The 22,834-nt window shown below is 42.4% G+C and overlaps 1 protein-coding gene across 3 annotated transcripts in view; it reads left to right on the top strand.

The window, feature by feature from the left end:
• Positions 1–22,834, top strand: part of inpp4b (inositol polyphosphate-4-phosphatase type II B) — a 917,060-nt gene that overhangs the window by 56,502 nt on the left and 837,724 nt on the right. For all 3 annotated transcript variants that reach the window (XM_060851719.1, XM_060851718.1, XM_060851720.1), the window contains exon 2: positions 8,901–9,091. In XM_060851719.1, coding sequence (XP_060707702.1) covers positions 8,974–9,091 — 118 coding nt within the window. In that variant the 5' untranslated portion in view covers positions 8,901–8,973. The remainder of the gene's footprint in view (positions 1–8,900; positions 9,092–22,834) is intronic.

Consider the following 22,834-nt stretch of genomic DNA (forward strand, 5'->3'; position numbering starts at 1 on the left):
TTTCTGAGGGATTGATAGATGGTATCTAGATCTGTGTGTTTAATAATGGTGTTGTGGTTGGAGTGCCAGGCCTCTAGGATTTCTCTGGCATGTATTTGCATAGCCTGTCCCAGGATAGATGTGTTATCCCAGTCGAAATGGTGGTTTTTTTTCATCCGTGTGTAGGGCTACGAGGGAGAGAGGGTCATGTCTTTTTGTGGCTGGCTGGTGTTCGTGTATCCTGCTGGCTAACTTTCTTCCTGTTTGTCCTACGTAGTGTTTGTGGCAGTCCTTGCATGGAATTTTGTAGATGATGTTGGTTTTGTCCATGGGTTGTACTGGGTCTTTTTGTTAGTTTTTGTTTGAGAGTGTTGGTGGGTTTGTGTGTTACTAGGATTCTGAGGGGGTCTTAGTAGTTTGGCTGTCATTTCTGAAACCTCTTTGATGTATGGTAAGGTGGTTAGAGTTTCTGGCTGTGTTAGGTCTGCTTGTCGTGGTTTGTTCCTGAGGAATCTGCAGACTGTATTTTTTTGAATATCCGTTCTTCTTGAATACGTTGTATAGGTGGGTTCTCCTCTATTTTCCGAAGTTCATCTGTGCTGCAGTGTGTGGTGACTCGTTGGAATAGTGTTCCAACTGAGCCGAAAGACGGATGGAAACAAATTGAACACAAGAAGCGAAAGCCCTAAAAAACCTCAAATAAGACAAAAACATCGTCCTATTACCTGCAGACAAGGGTCGGCTCACAGTCATCCTGAACAGAAGGGACTACATAGAGAAAGCCATTGCACTGCTCGCAGACACCAACACCTACCAACAGGTGGCGCTAGACCCAACCCCACAACTAGGAAACAAAATTACATATCTGCTAAGAAAATTACACCGTTCCGGACAATTAAACAGGATGGAATTCCAGAAAATGCAACCAGACGGGACCAACATCCCACGATTCGATGGACTACCAAAAATCCATAAACCAGGAGCCCCCCTCAGACCCATAGTCTCACTACCCGGAATACCAACTTACAGACTGGCCAAAGAACTACAGGCGGGACTGAAATACCGAGTAGAAGCGTCACAGCACTCCATCCACTCCACCCAGGAATTCCTAAAAATCATCAAAAACACCAAAATAGAGGAAGACGAAACAATGATCTCATTCGACGTAACAGCACTGTTCACCTCCGTCAACATCGATCTGGCAAAGGAAACACTTACCACACTTTTAGAAGAGACCATCACACACACACAAACCACCATCAATCACATTTACCAATGAAAACACCATGAAGCTAGTGAACCTGTGGCTCACCACCCACTTCTCCTTCAACAACATTATCTACAAACAAACCAACGGCACCAACCTGGCATCTCTGCTATCAGGATTCATAGCAGAAGCGGTAATGCAAAGACTAGAACAAACAACCCTACCAATCATCAGACCAGAAATCTGGGTCCGTTATTAGATAACACCTTTGTCATCACAAAACGAAACAAGATAGAAGAGACATTTAACATCATCAACAACACCCTCACAGGCATAAAGTTCACCAAGGAGGAAGAAACTGACAACAAACTCTCATTCCTGGACGTCGTAGTCGAAAGAAAGGACAACGGAGAACTACAAACTTGCGTATACAGAAAACCGACAAACACTGACCAAGTACTTAACTACACCAGCAGCCATCCCAATACACACAAACGAAGCTGTATCAGAACAATATTCTCACGAGTCACTGCACACTGCAGCACAGACGAACTTTGGAAAACAGAGGAGAACCACCTATACGACGTATTCAAGAAGAACGGATACTCAAAACACACAGTGCGCAGATTCCTCAGGAACAAATCGTGACAGCAGACCTAACATAGCCAGAAACCCTAACCACCTTACCATACATCAAAGAAGTCTCTGAAATGACAGCCAGACTACTGACACCCCTCGGAATCCTAGTAGCACAAAAACCCACCAACACACTCAAACAAAAACTAACAAACTTAAAAGACCCAGTACAACCCATGGACAAAACCAACATCATCTACAAAATTCCATGCAAGGACTGCCACAAACACAATGTAGGACAAACAGGAAGAAAATTAGCCAGCAGGATACATGAACACCAGCCAGCCACAAAAAGACACAACCCTTTCTCCCTCGTAGCCCTACACACGGATTGAAAAAAACCACCATTTCGACTGGGACAACACATCTATCCTGGGACAGGCTGAAGGGCTTATGCCCGAAACGTCGAATTTCCTGTTCCTTGGATGCTGCCTAACCTGCTGTGCTTTAACCAGCAACACATTTTCAGCAAGCAAAGACATGCCAGAGAATTCCTAGAGGCCTGGCACTCCAACCACAACGCCATAAGCAAACACACACATCTAGATACCATCTATCAACCCCTCAAAAAATGAACAGGAAATGACATCACCACAAACCCCAGGAACCCCATCCAGGAGAAAGATATAAATAGAAAGCAGAAGACAACAGCTTTGCTTCACTTGGAGGTCGCCACTGATGATGTTACCTAGCCAGGTAATTCAAGATCTTGTTGCCAGCACTATAGGTCAACCTTTACTGTGTGGATTGCACCAGTTCAAAGAAGTACCTGAGCAGCACCAAACTTTGACTTTTGTAAGCAACACCTGTATCCAAATTCTGAGCAAGGATCAGAGCTGAAAATGTGTTGCTGGAAAAGCGCAGCATCTAAGGAGCAGGAGAATCGACGTTTTGGGCATGAGCCCTTTTCAGGAATGTGTGTCCAGCAGGCTAAGATAAAAGGTAGGGAGGAGGGACTTGGGGGAGGGGCGTTGGAAATGCGATAGGTAGAAGGAGGTCAAGGTGAGGGAGATAGGCCGGAGTGGGGGTGGGGACAGAGAGGTTAGGAAGGCAGTGCTAAGTTCGAGGGATTTGACTGAGACAAGGTGGGGGGAGGGGAAATGAGGAAACAGGAGAAATCTGAGTTCATCCCTTGTGGTTGGAGGGTTCCTACGCGGAAGATGAGGCGCTCTTCCTCCAGCCATCGTGTTGCTATGGTCTGGCGATGGAGGAGTCCAAGGACCTGCATGTCCTTGGTGGAGTGGGAAGGGGAGTTGAAGTGTTGAGCCATGGGGTGGTTTGGTTGGTTGGCCCGGGTGTCCCGGAGGTGTTCTCTGAAATGTTCCATAAGTAGGCGACCTGTCTCCCTAATATAGAGGAGGCCACATAGGGTGCAGCGGATGCAGTAAATGATGTGTGTGGAGGTGCAGGTGAATTTGTGGTGGATATGGAAGGATCCCTTGGGGCCTTGGAGGGAAATAAGGGAGGAGGTGTGGGCGCAGGTTTTGCATTTCTTGCGGTTGCACGGGAAGGTGCTGGCAGTGGAGGTTGGGTTGGTGGGGGGTGTGGACCTGACGAGGGAGTCACGGAGTGTGTGGTCTTTTCGGAATGCTGATAGGGGAGGGGAGGGAAATATATCTTTGGTGGGGTCCATTTTGGAGGTGGCGGAAATGACGACGGATGATACGATATAGATGGAGGTTGGTGGGGTGGTAGGTGAGGACCAGTGGAGTTCTGTCCTGGTGGCGATTGGAGGGGCGGGGCTCAAGGGTGGAGGAACGGGAAGTGGAGGAGATGCGGTGGAGGGCATCGTCGATCACGTCTGGGGGGAAATTGCGGTCTTTGAAGAAGGAGGCCATCTGGATTGTACGGTATTGGAACTGGTCCTCCTGGGAGCAGATGCGGTGGAGACAAAGGAATTGGGAGTATGGGATGGCGTTTTTACAGGGGGCAGGTTGGGAGGAGATGTAGTCTGGGTAGCTGTGGGAGTCCGTCGGTTTATAGTAGATGTCCGTGTTGATTTGGTCACCCAAGATAAAAATGGAAAGGTCAAGGAAGGGGAGGGAGAAGTCTGAGACGGTCCAGGTGAATTTGAGGTCGGGGTGGAAGGTGTTGGTAAAGTGGATGAACTGTTCAATCTCCTTGTGGGAGCACGAGGCAGCGCCGATACAGTCATCGATGTAGCGGAGGAAAAGGTGGGGGTTGGTGCCAGTGTAGCTGCGGAAGATGGACTGTTCCACATATCCTACAAAGAGGCCGGCAAATCCGGGGCCCATGCGGGTGCCCATGGCTACTCCTTTGGTGGGGAGAAAGTGGGAGGATTGGAAAGAGAAGTTGTTCAGGGTGAGGACCAGTTCAGTCAGTCGAAGGAGGGTGTCAGTGGAAGGGTATTGGTTAGTATGACAGGAAAGGAAGAAGCGGAGGGCTTTGAGTCCTTCGTGATGGGGGACGGAGGTGTACAGGGACTGGATGTCCATGGTGAAGATAAGGCGTTAGGGACTGGGCAAGTGAAAATCATGGAGGAGGTGGAGGCCGTGGGTGGTGTCCCAAATGTAGGTGGGAAGTTCTTGGACTAAGGGGACAGGACCGTGTTGAGGTATGCAGAGATGAGTTCGGTGGGGCAGGAGCAGGCTGAGACAGTGGGTCGGCCGGGGCAGTCAGGTTTGTGGATTTTGGGCAGGAGCTAGAAACGGGCAGTGCAGGGTTGTGGGACTATGAGGTTGGAGGCGGTGGATGGGAGATCCCCTGAGGTGATGAGGTAATCCATGGTCTGGGAGATGATGTTTGGTCGTGAGAGGTGGGGTCATGGTCAAGGGGGCAGTAGGAGGAGGTGTCCGTGAACTGGCGTTAGCCTCAGCGGTGGAAAGGTCGGTGCGCCAAACTACTACCCTGCCTCCCTTGTCTGCTGGTTTGATCGTGAGGTTGGGGTTGGAACGGAGAGAGTGGAGGGCTGCATGTTCCGAGGGTGAGAGGTTGGAGTGGGTGGAGAGGTTGAGGGGGTTAATGTCCGGCAGCAGTTGGCTATGAAGAGATTGAGGGCAGGTAAGAGGCCAGCACGGGGTGTCCAGGTGGATGGGGTGTGTTGGAGAGGGAGGCTTCGGTAGTAGTTTGGCGCACCGACCTTTACACCGCTGAGGCTTAACGCCAGCTCAGGGACACCTCGTCCTACTGCCCCCTTGACCATGACCCTACCTCCCACTACCAAACCATCATCTCCCAGACCATCCATAACCTTATCACCTCAGGGGATCTCCCATCCACCGCCTCCAATCTCATAGTCCCACAACCCTGCACTGCCCGTTTCTAACTCCTGCCCAAAATCCACAAACCTGACTGCCCCGGCCAACCCATTGTCTCAGCCTGCTCCTGCCCCACCAAACTCATCTCTGCATACGGTCCTGTCCCCATTAGTCCAAGAACTCCCCATCTACGTTCGGGACACCACCCACGCCCTCCACCTTCTCCATGATTTCTGCTTCCCCGGTCCCTAATGCCTTATCTTCACCATGGACATCCAGTCCCTGTACACCTCCATCCCCCATCACGAAGGACTCAAAGCCCTCCGCTTCTTCCTTTCCCGCTGTACCAACCAATACCCTTCCACTGATACCCTCCTTCGACTGACTGAACTGGTCCTCACCCTGAACAACTTCTCTTTCCATTCCTCCCACTTTCTCCCCACCAAAGGAGTAGCCATGGGCACCCGCATGGGCCCCAGCTATGCCGGTCTCTTCGTAGGATATGTGGAACAGTCCATCTTCTGCAGCTACACTGGCACCAACCCCCACCTTTTCCTCCGCTACATCGATGACCGTATTGGCGCTGCCTCATGCTCCCACGAGGAGATTGAACAGTTCATCCACTTTACCAACACCTTCCACCCCGACCTCAAATTTACCTGGACCATCTCAGACTCCTCCCTCCCCTTCCTTGACCTTTCCATTTCTATCTCGGGCGACCGAATCAACCCAGACATTCACTATAAACCAACCGACTCCCACAGCTACCTAGACTACGCCTCCTCCCACCCTGCCCCCTGTAAAACTGCCATCCCATAATTCCCAATTCCTTTGTCTCTGCTGCATCTGCTCCCAGGAGGACCAATTCCAATACCGTACAACCCAGATGGCCTCCTTCTTCAAAGACCGCAATCTCCCCTCTCCCAGACGATGCCCTCCACCACATCTCCTCCACTTCCTGCTCCTCCGCCCTTGAGCCCTGCCCCTCCAATCGCCACCAGGACAGAACCCCACTGGTCCTCACCTACCACCCCACCAACCTCCATATACATCGTATCATCCGTCATCATTTCCGCCACCTCCAAACGGACCCCACCACCAGAGATATATTTCCCTCCCCACCCCTATCAGCATTCCGAAAATACCACTCCCTCGTCAGGTGCACACCCCCCACCAACCCAACCTCCATTCCCGGCACCTTCCCCTGCAACCGTAAGAAATGCAAACTTGCGCCCACACCTTCTTCCTTACTTCCCTCCAAGGCCCCAAGGGATCCTTCCATATCCACCACAAATTCACCTGCACCTCCACACACATCATTTACTGCATCTGCTGCACCCTATGTGGCCTCCTCTATATTAGGGAGACAGGCTGCCTACTTGTGGAACGTTTCAGAGAACACCTGTGGGACACCCGGACTAACCTATGCAACCACCCCGTGGCTTAACACTTCACTCCCCCTCCCACTCCACCAAGGACATGCAGGTCCTTGGACTCCTCCATCACCAGACCATAGCAACACGATGGCTGGAGGAAGAGCGCCTCATCTTCCGCCTAGGAACCCTCCAACCACAAGGGATGAACTCAGATTTCTCCAGTTTCCTCATTTCCCCTCCCCCCCACCTTGTCTCAGTCAAATCCCTCGAACTCAGCACCGCCTTCCTAACCTGCAATCTACTTCCTGACCTCTCTGCCCCCACCCCACTCTGGCCTATCTCCCTCACCTTGACCTCCTTCCACCTATTGCATTTCCAATGCCCCTCCCCCAAGTCCCTCCTCCTTACCTTTTATCTTAGCCTGCTGCACACACTTTCCTCATTCCTGAAAAAGGGCTCATGCCCAAAACATCGATTCTCCTGCTCCTTGAATGCTGCCTGACCTGCGCTTTTCCAGCAACACATTTTCAGCTCTAATCTCCAGCATACTCAGTCCTCACTTTCTCCTCCGAGCAAGGATCACTCAAACTGATACGTTAACTCCGATTTCTCTCTACAGATGCTGCCAGACCAGTGAGCTTTTCCAGCAATTAGCGAGTTTTGAGAAGATTTTTTGCTCAGGTTGAGGTTCAGGATGCAAGGATCGTTTTCAGACATTTCATCACCATACGAGGTAACCTCTTCAGTGAGCCTCTGAATAAAGCACTGGTGGTGTAGCCCACTTTCTATTTATATGTTTTGAGTTTCCCCAACCTAGTCACCAGGATGCGTAAATATCAACTGGGCACAAAACGACATTACCCACTCTCACTAGCATCCTTACATACACATGAAGATTGACACCACTTTGGCTGGGACATCGCATCCATCCTCTGACAAGCCAAACAGAGACTTGCATGAGAGTTCCTAGAAGCATGGCATTCTAACTGGAACTCTATCAACAAACACATTGACCTGGATTCCACTTACCAAACCTTGAGAAAAAGAATAGGAAATAATATCACCATAGGAAATTATGTCACCACAGAAATGACATCACCAACCCTACGAAACTCAAATATATAAATAGAAAGTGGGCTACACTACCAGTGCTTCATTCGGAGGCTCACTGAAGATGTTACCTAGTATGGTGATGAAAAGTCTGAAAACAAATTTTCCAGCAATTTCTGTTTTTGTCTCCGATTTGCAGTCTCTGCAGCTTTTTCAGTTTTTACCCATATCCCCAAGAATGACTATGAAATGAAAACTTCAAGAATGTCCAACATCACCTTTTTTAGGTTGACTAGGGCTAGGAAAGAAGTGCAGCCTTGTCTGGAGAGAAAACTAAATGTTTTACTTCGCGCATGTGTATACTCACGCAAACATTACTTGACCTTTGTCTATAGATCTGAGTGTCTCAAAGTATTTGTATGTACATGTATGAAGTACTGAAGTGCAATACCTTTATGAAAAAGGTGCATTTTTCAAAAGCTGGATGATATGTATAATTATAGTTGTTTCCTGATTTCAATCAATACAGGGATATATCTTCATAGATTCACTGAAGTGGTGTTCCACAACAAACAGCACAACGCTAGTTTCAGTTGCGTGACTTTGATTGAAATACAAGTAAGCAGTCGATCTAATTTAGTTTTCGAACTCCCAGGCAATACGTATAAAGATCTCTGACATTATCTTCACCAGGGAAGCCTGAAGAATGACAGTACCAAGCTTAATGAGCCTGTTTGTGACCAAAGACCTTTTTAATATTAGTCCAGATGTTGATGTTTGTGACACTGATACATGTGTATACCAGGAGCTATAATAAATATCTATTGAATCTTTCAGCACTGTTACCCATGCTTACTTCTGTTATGGGAGCTAATATAAGTTTTGGTACAAATTATAGTTTAATATCATGTACAAACAGCTGACTGACGTTAAAAACTCATGCCACTGTGGAAGATTAGGTAACAAAACAAATTCAGAGTACTGGCTCCTGATTTTTTTTTATTATTACGTGTTTACAAACTGGTCAAATTTGGCTTCTGCCACACCTGATTGAGTGGCCTGGGCGCACAGTGCCCTAGTTTATACAAATTGTTGCTACCCGTGGAAATATTAGTCAGTGCTTTAGATGAGTTGATAGAGAGGGGGGACCATGACACCAAAGGAAAAGAAAAATAAGTGTCATTGGTGTAACTAGTTCACAATGCTTTTTCATTATTAATCTAATGTTACTGCTCTTTATGTTGTGAATTGCTCAGCGCACAATGTAATTGTTTTGTCATGGTACTGTGCTTTACTATGGCAACAGTGTCTCTGTAACTCAGAATGCAACTCTGTTAGTGAAGTAAATAGATTTGAAGGAAAAGAGATGCAGGATTTGTAGTTTGAATGTTCTATTTGTAGAATAATTTGATTTATTCATTTTATTTTGTTTAGCAACTGAGGCTGATCTCGATGTGTTGATGCTACGTTACGTCTTCACCTTTCACTTCTTCATTGCTGTAATGAAATGAAATTCAACTGTGCTGAACTGTCCTCCTTCGCCCAGAAGCCTTCAGTCTATTTTGAAAAGGAAGGCCTATTGAAAATACATAGGAAATCCAGAACTCGGCAGAGAAAACATCAAGGTTAACTCAGAATTATTTTGTTTGTCTAAGTTTCTTAAAATGGGCCAAAATTAATGGCAGTGGATTACTGCAGAAAACCTGAAATTATCTCACGGAAGAAAAAGTTTGATTTTCCTTTACTTTGATATTTTTTAACAACAATGAAATGTTTTTTTTCATTCTATCGTATTTATAAACTGTTTCATGTTACAATAATATGCCTTATTTAAAATAAGGATTTGGGTTTGTCATTTTGTTAAAGGTTTTAAAAGCTATATATTTTAGTCCGTGGTGTAATATGTTATACACTCTGAAATGTTTGCTCTTTTAAATATGTTTTACATTTAACATCTGCTTTCCCTTTTTTAATAATTGCTGATGTATAGCTTGCTGTGCTGAGTTTGTTGGCATAGTTGTTCCACTTTTTGTTTCATAATACAAAGCAATAGTATTGTTTTGAGCTATTTGATGTGACTTATAATTTTTCACTATTTCGGAATCCTCAAAGTGTGACTGCATCCTGAAGCTTCAGGGAAGCTTTTAATATTGGTAATATATGTAATCAGGTGCTAACACAATATTCAGCACTCTAGTCAGATTGACTTGATCGTTTTGATATAATCTGCAGTCTTTCCTATTGAAGGATATTCAAGAGCTGGAGACTGTGTTCATTTGAAAGGCTATAGATTGAATCTGGAACTTTTTAGCCCTGTGTTGAACAGAAATCTCAGAAATGAACTTGTTCTCATTTTGTTTGTGGGAGTACTAAGAAGGATGACAACAGGTTGCCCAAGATGCTATCATAATATCAAGAGTCCAGAAACTGAGATTACAATTTTCATTCGTTCATGAGATTGAGGCATGGCTGGTCAGGTCAAAGTTTATCACCCATGCCTAATTGCCCTTGAGAAGATAGTGATGAGCTGCCTTCTTGAACTGCTGCAACAGTTCGAGTGTAGGGACATTTGTAATGCTGTGAGAAGGGAGCTTCAGGATTTTGGCGCTGCTACAGAAATAGGATATCAATATACTTTCAGGTTTGGCAGGCAAGTTTCAGATGGTGTGGTTCTCATGTCTCTGCTCCCCTTGTCCACCTAGGTGACAGAGGCTGTGGGGTTTGAAGGCGCTGTTGAAGGAGTCTTGTTGAGTTACTGCAATGCAACCTTTTATAAATAATGTTATTGTAGCATGTGGTGATGGAGAGAATGCTGAAAGTGGTAGATGCTAGTGAAGCAAGCAGCTTTGTCCTGAATGGTGTTGAGCTTGAGTGGAGCTTCTTCCATCCAGGCAAATGGTGAGTAATCAATCACATGGCTGATTCATAGCTTGAAGATGGCAGACAGACACTGGGGAGACCAGATAAATTACTCACTGCAGAATTCCTAGCCTTTGACTTGCTCTTGTAGCCACAGTGTTTATATGGATAGTCTCTGGTTTTGATCAAACGCAACCTTGAGGAGGATGATGGTGGAGTGGGTGAGGGGAAGGAGTTTCAACTGTGGTAATGCCATTTAATGATGAGGTAACCATTCTCTCATTAGAGATGGTCATTGTCTGACACTGTGGCATGAATGTTACTTGCCGATTATCATCCCAAGCTTAGATGTTGTCCAGGTCTTACTGGGTATAGACACAGATACCTTTGGTTTTGAGGTCTTATGAATAGCCTTGATAAACATAGCAAATGTCCCTGCTTTCCTGATGATGGCAGGCAGGTCATTATTGAAAAAGCTGAAGATGGTTTGGCTAAGGACACTACCCTGTGGAATTCCTGCAGTGATGTCCTAGGGTTGAGATGATTTGACCTCCAACAATCACGGCAGTTTTTGTTTGGTGCTGAGTATGACTCCAAGGAATGAAGAGTTTTCCCTGATTACCATCAATTCCAGATTTGCATGTTTCTTTGACACACTCAGTCAAATGCTGAGTTAATGTTCGGGGCAATCACTCTCACCTTATCCCTTAAGTTCAGCTATGTTGTTCCTGTTTGAATCAAGGCTGCAATGAAGTCAGGGGCTGAGTAGACCTGGCCAAAGCCAAACTGAGTATCAGTGAGAAAGTTATTGTTGAGTAAATGCTGTTTGATAACACTGTCAAAAGCCTTTCTTTGAGACTTTGCTGCTGATGATGGGAGTAGACTAATAGAATAATAATTGCCGAGGTTATATTTCTCCTGGTTTTGTAGATTGAATAAAACTGGGCAATTTTCCATATGCCCCGATAGATGCCAGAGTTGCTACTGCATTGGAACAGCTTAGCTAGGGGCCCAGTAAGTTCTGGAGCACCAGTCATTGCTAGAATGTTGTCAGTCCCGTACATATCATCTTGCACTCTCCTTTGAACTAGGCTTAATTGATGATAGATTGGGAGATATGTCGGGTCATGCATTAATGATTGATTTCAATTAAATTATTTCTGATGGCTCACAGTACCTAATTAGTTTAGATTACTTACAGTGTGGAAACAGGCCCTTCAGCCCAACAAGTCCACACCGAACCGCTACCCACCCATACATTTACCCGTTTACCTAACACTACGGGCAATTTAGCATGGTCAATTCACCTGACCCGCACATCTTTGGACTGTGGGAGGAAACCGGAGCACCCGGGGGAAACCCACGCAGACACGGGGAGAATGTGCAAACTCCACACAGTCAGTCGCCTGAGTCGGGAATTGAACCCGGGTCTCTGGCGCTGTGAGGCAGTAGTGCTAACTACTGTGCCACCGTGCCGCCCACACGGTTAATAGTTGCCTAATCTTGAATTGTTAGATCTGTTTGAATTTATCCTGTTCAGCAAGGTGGTTGTGTGACACAACGTGGAGAGCATCCTCTGTGTGAAGGAGAGCCCTCGTCTCCACAAGACGTGTGGTGGATGCTCCGAACTATATTGTCAGGGACAGATGCATATGTGACAAGTTGATTGTTGAGAGGTGTCCAGTAGCTTGTTCTGTTTTGGTTCCCTCATTTCCTGCCACAGTTTCAGTGTATCTACTATGATGTTTTGAGGGCATGGCTGGTTCAGTTGGTCATGCGATGAAATACTAGACCCAGAGTACATTGCTTCCTTGCCACCCTCTGTGCATCCTTCAGGTCATAGTCATAGAGATGTACAGCATGGAAACAACCTGTCCATGCTGACCAGATATCCCAACCCAATCTAGTCCCACCGACCAGCACCCGGCCCATATCCGTCCAAACCTTCCTATTCATTTACCCTTCCAAATGCCTCTTAAATGTTGCAATTTTACCAGCCTCCACCACATCCTTGGCAGTGTACCACCCTCTGCGTGAAAAAGTTGCCCTTTAGGTGTATTTTATATCTTTCCCCTCTCACCCTAAACCTATGCCCTCCAGATCTGACCCCAGGGAAAAGACTTTGTCTATTTACCCTATCCATGCCCCTCATAATTTTGTAAACCTCTATAAGATCACCCCTCAGCCTCCGGCGTTCCAGGGAAAACAGCCCCACCCTGTTCAACCTCTCCCTGCAACTCAAATCCTCCAACCTTGGCAACATCCTTGTAAATCTTTTCTGAACCCTTTCAAGTTTCACAATGACTTTCCAATAGGAAGGAGACCAGAATTGCATGCAATATTCCAACAGTGGCCTAACCACTGTCCTGTACAGCTGCAACATGACTTCCCAACTCCTGTACTCAATACGCCGACCAATAAAGGAAAGCATACCAAATGCCTTCTTCATTATCCTATCTACCTGCGACTCCACTTTCAAGGAGTTTTGAACCTGCACTCCAAGGTCTCTTTGTTCAGCAATACTCTCTAGGACCTTACCATTAAGTGTATAAGTCCTGCTAAGATTTGCTTTCCCAAAATGCAGCACCTTGCATTAAACTCCATCTGCCACTTTTCAGCCCATAGGTGGTGGGTACATTCATCGGTTCTGGGAGTCATAGTGTTTAGGTATGGGGTAATGATCAGGAGATTTTCTTGCCTATATCTGACCTGGTGCCATGAGATTTCATAGGGTCTGGAGTCAATATTGAGGACTCAAAGGCAGTTTCCACATGGCATACAACTGTGCTACCACCTCTGTACTTGTCCTGTTAGTTGGACAGGATATTTGTAGGTATGATGGTGATGGAGTCTGGAACATTGTAAAGTCTAATTTCCTTGAGTGTGACTATTTCAAACTGTTAAATAATCTTAAGTAATCTGTGGTACAGCTCTCTTAATTTTTGCTCAAACCTCAGATATTAGTAAGGAAAACACTTTTTTTAAAAAAAAACAGTCAACAAGGCTCAGTTTCCTGGTGTGGTTTTAAGTGTCTGGGAGTCCCTCTCCCACTGCAACTCCCAGGTCATGTCCTCTGCCCTGAGGCTCTCCAATCATGTCCTGAAACAAACTCGACTCTATGCTACTTTCTCCCCACCCCCACCCTCCTCTAACTTATCTCTCCACCCTTCAGGCTCTCTGCCTGCATTCCTGATGAAGGGCTTTTGCCCGAAACATTGAATTTACTGCTCCTCAGATGCTGCCTGAACTACTGTGCTCTTCCAGCACCACTAATCCAGAAGGTGGCCTGTCAAGTTTCAGTCCTTTTATGAGACACTGCAGTGCATGATATGCAAATGTGGCAGGGGTTTCCTGGGCCATTTCTGAGGGCAGTTAAGAGTCAACCATATTGCTGTGAATCAGGAGTTGGCAGAATTTCCTTTTCCAAATTCTTCAAGTGAACATTCCAGAGCTTGAGCTTTCCTTTGCAAAAGGTAGTGTAAAGGTCGTCGTCTTCAGATGTTGTATTAATTAAATGAGCTAGATAAATGTTTGAGGAAATGTATTCAGTCTGAGAATAGACCAAGATCTTCAGTCATGAAGTGTAATAGTTTTGGGCTGTGAAGGAGATGTATTTTGTGGTATAACAGAGTTAGAATGGTAAATTGTGAAATGTGAGGATAGGTAGATATTCTTGAAGTTTGCTTGAAGGTCAGGGACTTTCTCTTTCGATTAGCTGGTTGATTGAATTCATGATAGAGTGGAACGAGGAGTGAATGAGGGTGATTTATTTAGCCTTTATTCAAAGTTTTGCTTTCTTATTATAATTTCTCTGGTTTGGTCAAAAATATTATTTCTGTAATTAATTCAGTACAGGACATTCTGTTATTATGCACATTTCGTTAATGCAAATTTGCTGTAACATGATTGATGAATTAGGTGCACTGTTTCTAAAGCGCAGACTTTTAAAATGTGTTGGCTGTAATGCGGTTACATCGCCAACGCTTTTTTTTAAGTGCTGTTTCTTAAGTGCGATTTTTCTGTAACACAATTGCCCAAGAGTATGACATTTCAAGTGTTTCATCAGATTGTTTTATGCCTTGATGGACTGGCATTTTTGTTTGACTTTAGCATTAGAAACATGAGGAGTTATAGTGAGAAAGTAATACAGACAAAATGTTTGAATTGGGGTGACATAAAATGACCAACAGTGGAATGAACTAGACTTTGCAGTTCTCTTGAGGGCAGACTGTCTATCTAAACATTTTATTTGGAGAAATTAGGATATATTATGTGGAGGATTTGGATTTCTATTGAGTTCAAAAGCAGAGGCTGTAGGTAAAAAAAAAAGTGAACAAACCAGATGTTGTACTGACTGCAAGCCTGATTTTTCTCTCAATTTGCAGTCTGTTGTTTACAATGAACAGCTGACCCACAATTTGTCAAGTAGCATTATTGTTGGACTGTAGAACCTGAGACCCAGGTTTGAATCTCACCATGGCAAATAGTGGAATTTGAATTCTCTAGAAATCTGGTATTAAAGGTCTAATGATGACAATGTGTAACTATTGTCACTCGTCAGGGGTAGAGTGGGGGGTGGGGGGGGGGGGGGGGGGTGGGGGGGGGGGGGGGGGGGCTCATCTGGATCACTAATGTCCTTGTTAGAGAAGGGTATTGCCACCTTACCTGGTCTGGCTACGTGTGACTCCAGACCCAGATCAATATGGCTGACTCTTAACTTCCCACTGTGCATTTAGGATCGCAATAAATGTTGGCTTAGCTAGCAAAGTGCTCATCCCATGAATGAATTTTTAAAAACACTTAAATTTTCAAGTAAATTTCCAGATTTTTGTCATTCCAGAACTTATAATTTCATATGTTAGTGGAAATTTCAACAGACATCTTGTCTATAGTAATTTCAAAAACTTTGGCAAGTAAACTGATTGCTGGTTTTCATTTCTCATGACAATGCCCAGGCTAAGCAGAGTTAAGACCATAAGACATAGGAATGGAAGTAAGGCCATTCGGCCCATCGAGTCCACTCCGCCAGTCAATCATGACTGGGCATTTCAACTCCATTTACCCGCATTCTCCCTGTAGCCCTTAATTCCTCAATTCCTAAACTACCTGATTTAATATTTGAACAAAGCCTGGCAGTTAACTGTGGATCATTAACTGAGACATTCTCCACAGCAGAGATTTGTCCTGACAAGCACAGATTTAAAGAGAAAAATACTTTCCTTCAATTATTAGTAAAAATATACAATATATGTGGATAAACATCAATGATGTAAGTCCCCTACAGTTCAATTTATAATTAGTTTTAATTGTAGTGGAGTTTCTTGAACTAATCAAGATCTCTATTCTGTATTCTTTTCCAATTTATAATGAATAAATGTCAGTTTTTGTACAGGAAGATTACACAGGTGATTTTTTTTCTAATGAAAGCATAAATAACTGTAGGAAGTTAGTTATATTTTAGTTAGTGCTCCATCACAACCATTCAGTACCTTGGCTGTGTACTCTTTAGTTAATTATATTTAATGAGCCTGTTTGTTGTTCTAGTGTCAGTTTCATCAATGTAATGGGATCAGTTCCAAGATTCAACTTTCCTTAAACTTTCCAGCATTATGTTATATCATGTTAATTCTTTCCTCTTATTGTAAATCAGCTTTTTAGTTTAGAAGTATTGTGACCATGCTCAATTCTCTGCTGTGGAGAATGTCTCAGTTAATGATTCACAGTTAACTGCCAGGCTTTGTTCAAATATTAAACCAAGTTTTTTTTTAATTTCAAAAATATACTTTATTCATAAAGTTATTTGGATCTCTAAACAATTGTTCATGCTTTTCTTGTGCACACGTTACATTTCTTTACATAAAAACATCGAAATTTATTTTTCTATGTGCAAGTATGTACATTTACTATCCAGCTCTTCTGCTGAGGCGTCAGCGGAACCCAAATGACTGGGTGGGCCCCCTGTTCTTCTTAGGCAGGCAGATGTTACACGGTGGTCTTTCCCCACCGCGCCTTGGCGGCAGCTGCCCCAAGCTTCAGCGCATCCCTCAACACGTCATCCTGGACCTTGGAATACTCTGCTTAGCCTAGGCATTGTCCTGAAAAATGAACACCACCAATCAGTTCACTTGCCAACCAATCTGTTATCTCCCTTCACTTAATGTAAATGTTGGTTTCTCCTTAAATTGACATTATTGCAAATTAACTTGAAGTGTACAAGATGAAAAGCTTCGTAAAAATGTCTTTTTTTTTCAGTGGTGCTCCAGTTCAATACTTCAAAATGACTAATTCTTCACAATTCTGTTAATTGTGTAGAAACTGTCCATTTTGCCCAACCAGTCCAGGACAGCATTTATACAACACTGAAACTTCTTTCCATCCTTAGTCCTCTAATGCTATTGGTTCAAATGTCCAACCTATTGTTGCTCATATGTTTCCCTTTAAATAGTTCTCACTTTTCCATGTTCCTGCCACTCCGATATTAAAAACTGTTTCTTCTAGATTTCTGACGATTTATTTGCAACGATCTTGTATTTGTGGCCTTTCATTCCTCACAATGGGTATGGTTCCTTGAAGCAATCAAACCCTTTCTTCGTTTTTAGAAGATGGACTTGTACACCCCGTTTTCAAAGAAAAGTAATTTTATCTGTTTATATTGATTGTAGTGACCTCCATTCTGGTAATATCCATGCAGATCTTTTGGCATCCTCTTTAGGATCTCTGTATCCATTTTCATATATAGCCATCATATCATCTAAGTAGGCTAATTGGCCCATTGAGTCTGTTTCACCATTCAGTAAGATTGTGGCTCATCTTCAATCCTCAACTGCACTTTCCTGCCTTATCCCCATAACATTTCATTTTCTTACTGATTGAAAATATATCCATCTATCTCTGCTTTGCATAACCTTAGCAACCTAGCCTTGACAGCTTTCTGCAATAAAGAGTTATCTACCCTCGGAAAACAACTCTCATTTCACATTGTTCTGAGATTTTACCCTGTGGTCCTAGACTCTTCCATGAAGGAAGCAACCTCTCTGTATCTATACTGTCAAGCCCTGTATTTCAGTCGGATCACATGTCATTTTCTAAATGAGTACAGATACAACTTATTCAGTCTCTCCTCTTAAGGAAATCCCTTACTCAGAATCAACCTAGTGAACCTTTTCTAGACTGCATCCAATGTTAGTATATCTCCCCTTGTATAAGGGGATGAAAACCAATTGCAACTGGAATACTATGAGTAGGCTAATGTCTTGTTCTAGTCTAATTTTAGCAAGACCCTCCCTAATTTTTTTATACTCCATTCCGTTTAAAACTAAGGTCAACATTCCATTTGTCTTCCCTGTTACGCACTGAAATTCGACGCTAACGTTTTGTGATTCATGCACGAGGACCTGTAAATCCCTCTGTGCTGCAGCCTTCTGACCAGAAATGTGCACAATACTCCAAGTGTGGTCTAACCAAGGTTTCATGCAAGTTTAGCAAAAAGCCTTTTCAAGATTCTCTCTCTCTCAACAAATCCAACACTTGAGTTTGTTTTGTTTTGTAGCTGTTTTATTGTATCATATCACCGCATTTAAGCTTTTGTGTATTTTGTACTCCTGGAAGTATTATTTTCTCCTGTTCTCCATTTAGATTCTTAGTTTCAAATATTCCTTTACCACCACTTTCCTTTTGTTTTATAGTGAGTCAGCTATCCGTTGTGGTATTTGTTCACTGATTCCATATTCTATGACTTCCTTAATTAATCTGTTGATAAAAATCTAGGCTTATTATTTTGGTATGTTGTCTTTTGTCTCTGAGTTCTTTGGCAAGGGATCATTTGAGGTGGACCAAGCAAGACTTGGTTGTGAAATCATGTTGACTCTTCATTTGTATTTTTAATTTTCTACATTTTTTTCTCCTTCAGTAGGAATGTTATTACTGCTATTAGGCTGACTAATCTACAGTTGCTGGACATGTTTTGCTTATCTTGTCAAACACACGTGTAACATTAATTATTCGCTAGTCACCAGGCAGTGTACTCTACTTTGTTTTCAGTGAATTATATGCATAATGTACTGCGTTTTTTTTTACCTCTTCGCTGGAACCTTTTAAAGATGTAGTCTCTCAGGGCTGGGGATTGTATCCTGCGTTTAATTCAGATTTAATCCTTGTTTTGTTCATAGCATCATTAAGACTGCTTATTTCCACCTCTACAATAATCCAACTCTGCCCTGTCACAGTTCTTCTCCCAAAAAACATTCGCTTGTGTGGTCTCTCACATACTACGCTTTGTAAGCTGGACGGCATGTAAAATTCTGGCCCGAGTCTTAATTTGCAGCAAGTCCCATTATCCCGATATCCTGTGTGCCTCATTGACCTACTTTGGATCCCAGTCAACCATAATGTTGATATTTAAAATTTTCATCCTTATTTTCAAATCCCTCTGTTGCTTTGGCCCTCTTAATCTCTATAAACTCCTTCAGGATATCTGCACTCATCCAATATTGGCTAATTCAGTAATTTTAATTGCTCCACTATTGATGGCTGTATCTTCAGTTGCTCAAGCTCTGGCACACCTTCCCTACTTGGCTTTGCTCCTCTGCTGTGTTTTCCTCCTATAAATCGAGTAAATATAATCTTTTTGAGTCAATCTTTTAGTCTTTAGTTTTCCATGCTTTTTATGTGGTTCAGTGTGATATTGTGTTTTATAAAGTGTCTGTAAAGCATCTTGGAATGTTGCATTTCTTTAAAGATGTTGAAAAAACATGTTGTTACATTATAAATAAGCTGGTTATGTTATGTTTAATCTCATCTTGTGATGTCATGACTACCTAATCACCCTCACCAGTAACCAATGAAGCAAAATAATTAATATTTGTCCTACCCTGATCATTCTTTCATGAATTTGCTCTCATACTGACTTAATGTTTTTTATGCCCATGAAATATTTCTTATATTTTTGTTTTACATTCCTTGATTAATTTAATGTCATTGTGTATATGAGTCTCTAATTATTGTTTTTGGCTTCCAGCCTTTATCCTTGTTGTGTCTCTTGTTCTTTCCTCTGTCCTTAGTGCATACCTTATTTCTTGCCCTGATTTTCCCTTGTATTTTTAATTATGGTGTTTCATTCATGTTTAAGTTTGATTTGAAATAATTTCATAACTCTTTCATAACATGCAGTTATACTCCACCCAATGGAATATCATGGCAAGCAAGCAGATTCTCTTCTGTGTAAAGAACTGAAGAGTGTAAACATCTTTCAAGTGATACGGTCACTGATTCTGGATTCAGGAATCCTCACCAATATAAAATTAAAGCTTGTCATATCTGTCTCAAGAAACTCAATTTCTTTATGGGATTTTTCTCCTCCCAAAAGGTGGCAGGAGGGCAAACCATTGAGCACTAGCCACCACCTCAAAAATCAGCTTTTGGGCAGTTAGTCTAGTGGTAACATTTCTAATCTGTCTCCAGCTAAGGCTCTTAACTGGGCAATATTTTGATCATTTGAGGACCTCCACTTGTTATTAGCCTAATTACTTGCAACACAGTAGATGAGAAAAGTGGCTGTTTTCCTAAGAGGGAATCTCAGGCATTCTATCTACAGGGTTTGGGATGTGCCTCCATCTGGGTGCAATGAATGACATGGATGGGGGCCATTGAAGGCTGTTTGCCACTGACCTTCTCACTGTAAACCCCCATCCCACAATACATCACTCGCTCAAAAAAACTCTCATCATTATATTGTTGGTGCGACTCATCATGGCTACACAACCTGGAACTTTGTTGCTTTCCAGCCATGCTTTCCAGCACTGTGGCTGTTGATCTCTGGCCAGTGGCTTCTTGTGGGCCAGGATTTGTGACTGGGTTTTTAATATGCTGAAAAGCCCGCCAAACAGCAGGAGAGTTTTCTTATTGCATCAGGGCAAGGGGCCACCTCTGAAGTTGAAAGAAAGTGACTTTTATTTTGTTTCTATATGTATATTTTATGCAAATAATAGACCATTATGGTAAAGTCCACCTGCATTTTCATATTTTTGTGAAATACAATGCTGAATTCATTTTCAATTATACTGCTGCAGCAGCTTAGGTGACTGCTTCAGGAAGACCAAATTAGCTCTGGCTTCAAATGCATGTTGACAGGGCATGTTCAGGCTGAATCCCCAAATTGTGCATTTGTATTTGAATACCCTGATTGCTTTTTCTGTGGAGTCTTGCAAGTAAACATTTGTGTTTAGGAGACCCAGAAGATCCCTCCTGTGTGTGGAAATCAAATTTGATGCTTTTGAGAAAGGAAGGGGAAAATGTTTGGAAAAAAAAAGTGCATACACACCAAGGTGATTAAATTGAATGTGTCAAATCGAATTTTAATAGAAGATCTCTGATATGTTTAAGTCAGATATTCTTGGATTTGAAGACAAATTTAATGTTTTGAAGGTGCAGCATTTATGTATTTTCTTGTATACAAATGTTGTCCTCAATGAGATATTTATTTTGATGTCTGTTGCTCAAAATTAATGTTGCCACAGCAAATTATGCTTGGATTGGTTGCCTAGCAATATACATGCTATGAGCATAACAATCATAGGGAAGAGCAACAAGACATCAAAGTGTTTAGTGTAAGTGGAGAAAGGATATGACAGAGCAAAAAACAGTCTGAGAGGTGATGTACCTTTTTACTTCAGATTAGTGTATTTCAGTTGCAGATGAGTTTGAAGTCTCAGCAATATATACAATTGCAGTTATATTTATGATACTAAAATGTGAATTTGTGTATATGCAAAATGTCTATCTTTATACTTGAAAGTAGGTATTTGCTTTTCACACATTTGCTATGAAGATAACTAGAGGAAATGCTGTCCTTGTTGGACAGTATTCAGAGGATGTTGCCAGATGCAGCTAATCCTTCATTTATTTCATAGAAGCACTTTGTTACAAAACATCATGTACAGTCATTGCAGAGAGCCATTAACTATGAAAGAAGTGCTGCAGTAAAATTCTCAACACTTAAGAGGGTATGATGGATTATCTATGTGTAAATGCATGGTGCTAAAATAATGAACTCTTTTTGGGTTGCTTGTTCTGCTGCTAAAAGGGCCACTGGTGAACAACATAGAGTACTAATGAGTTGTTTTGTTGCAATTAGAGAACTGGGAATTGGTGATATTTGTTTTCTGATTTTTGTTGTGTAAAATGTGAATTTGTATAATTCCTGAATGAGCTCCATTTATAATCGATGCTTAGCTTTTATATTGGAGTGATCATTTGACAGTGCTGATTCCTCTGTAATGTTAGTGGCTTTGGTACTTAGAAAATTATTAACAAAATTCCTAACCTTGCATATTCACTTTTCTGTTTATCACATGTTAAACATTTTTGTTCTTGTTTGCTGTATTGAATAAACATTAACAGTACTACTTGGCCAACTATTACAAATATGTACAAATTTTTCAAAAATACAAATTTGATTTTTTTAATAAAAGTAATACCTGCCAAGAGAAAATGTGTTATATTTGGAGGCTCAAGCTAATTTTATCCAACAAAGGATCACAAACTGAGCTCTGAAGTTATATTCTCTTTTGTCTATCAGCGGCTTAAATTAGTTCATCATTGTAGCTTGCAATCCCAAAACCAGTTCAACTCTTACTTCACAAGTTCTTGTCATGCAGACTGGGTCAAATATGTTTGCACTTTGATGGAAACCTTTGTAAATTAAATTCAGAAGATAAAATCAATGGATTGTAATATTTATTAATAGCATCATGGGGGAGTAGTTGACGGCTTGGTTTTTACACTTAGGATGGAATCATATGGAGTTGACAGGAATCGTGGCTGTCAGCTTTTCATTGGGGTCATTGGTGGGGAAAAGAAGAGGGAAAACTCCCATAATCCTTAGCAAATGTAGGTGTTCTAATTAATAGATTTTGAAAGACCAACCTGTTCGAATCACAAAGTTACCAAGGCAATATTTGCAGTGATCTCAAGAAAAATCTGCAAGCTAATGCTGCCAAGTCCAAGATTCTGCACCTTCTATCATTAGTGATCGACCTCTGGAATCTAAGTTTGGTTTTCTTGCACCATTCTGTCAAATCAGAGGATGATAGTCATGGTATTGATTGACAGTACCACTTCATTCTGGTAAACTCCAGCATCCCATCCTTGCTCTGATTGTTATTTAACAGGTACCAATATTTAGTGTCATTTCACTATGTTGCTAAGATCCTGCTATATGATTTATCTTCCTACGTCTTGTTTTATTTTACATCCTTGGTTATAAAAATGCAAAACATGAAAAATTCCTCAATGAAGCTGAAGAAATATTATAAATTAGAGACCACTTATATGGGTTCTCACAATAATGGACAGGATGACTGAGTTCAATCCTCAGTGGACCAATAGAATTCTGAGCATGCCATGTTATAAAAATGGAATTTAAATTGTTCAGTTGCCAGATGTAAATCCTGAAGTAACATAAAATGTCATTCCTAGCATGAACAGAATCATTCTCCAGTAATATTTTAAAA

Source organism: Hemiscyllium ocellatum, chromosome 36 (genome assembly GCF_020745735.1).
Source record: "Hemiscyllium ocellatum isolate sHemOce1 chromosome 36, sHemOce1.pat.X.cur, whole genome shotgun sequence".
In the NCBI taxonomy this organism is placed as follows: Eukaryota; Metazoa; Chordata; class Chondrichthyes; order Orectolobiformes; family Hemiscylliidae; genus Hemiscyllium; species Hemiscyllium ocellatum.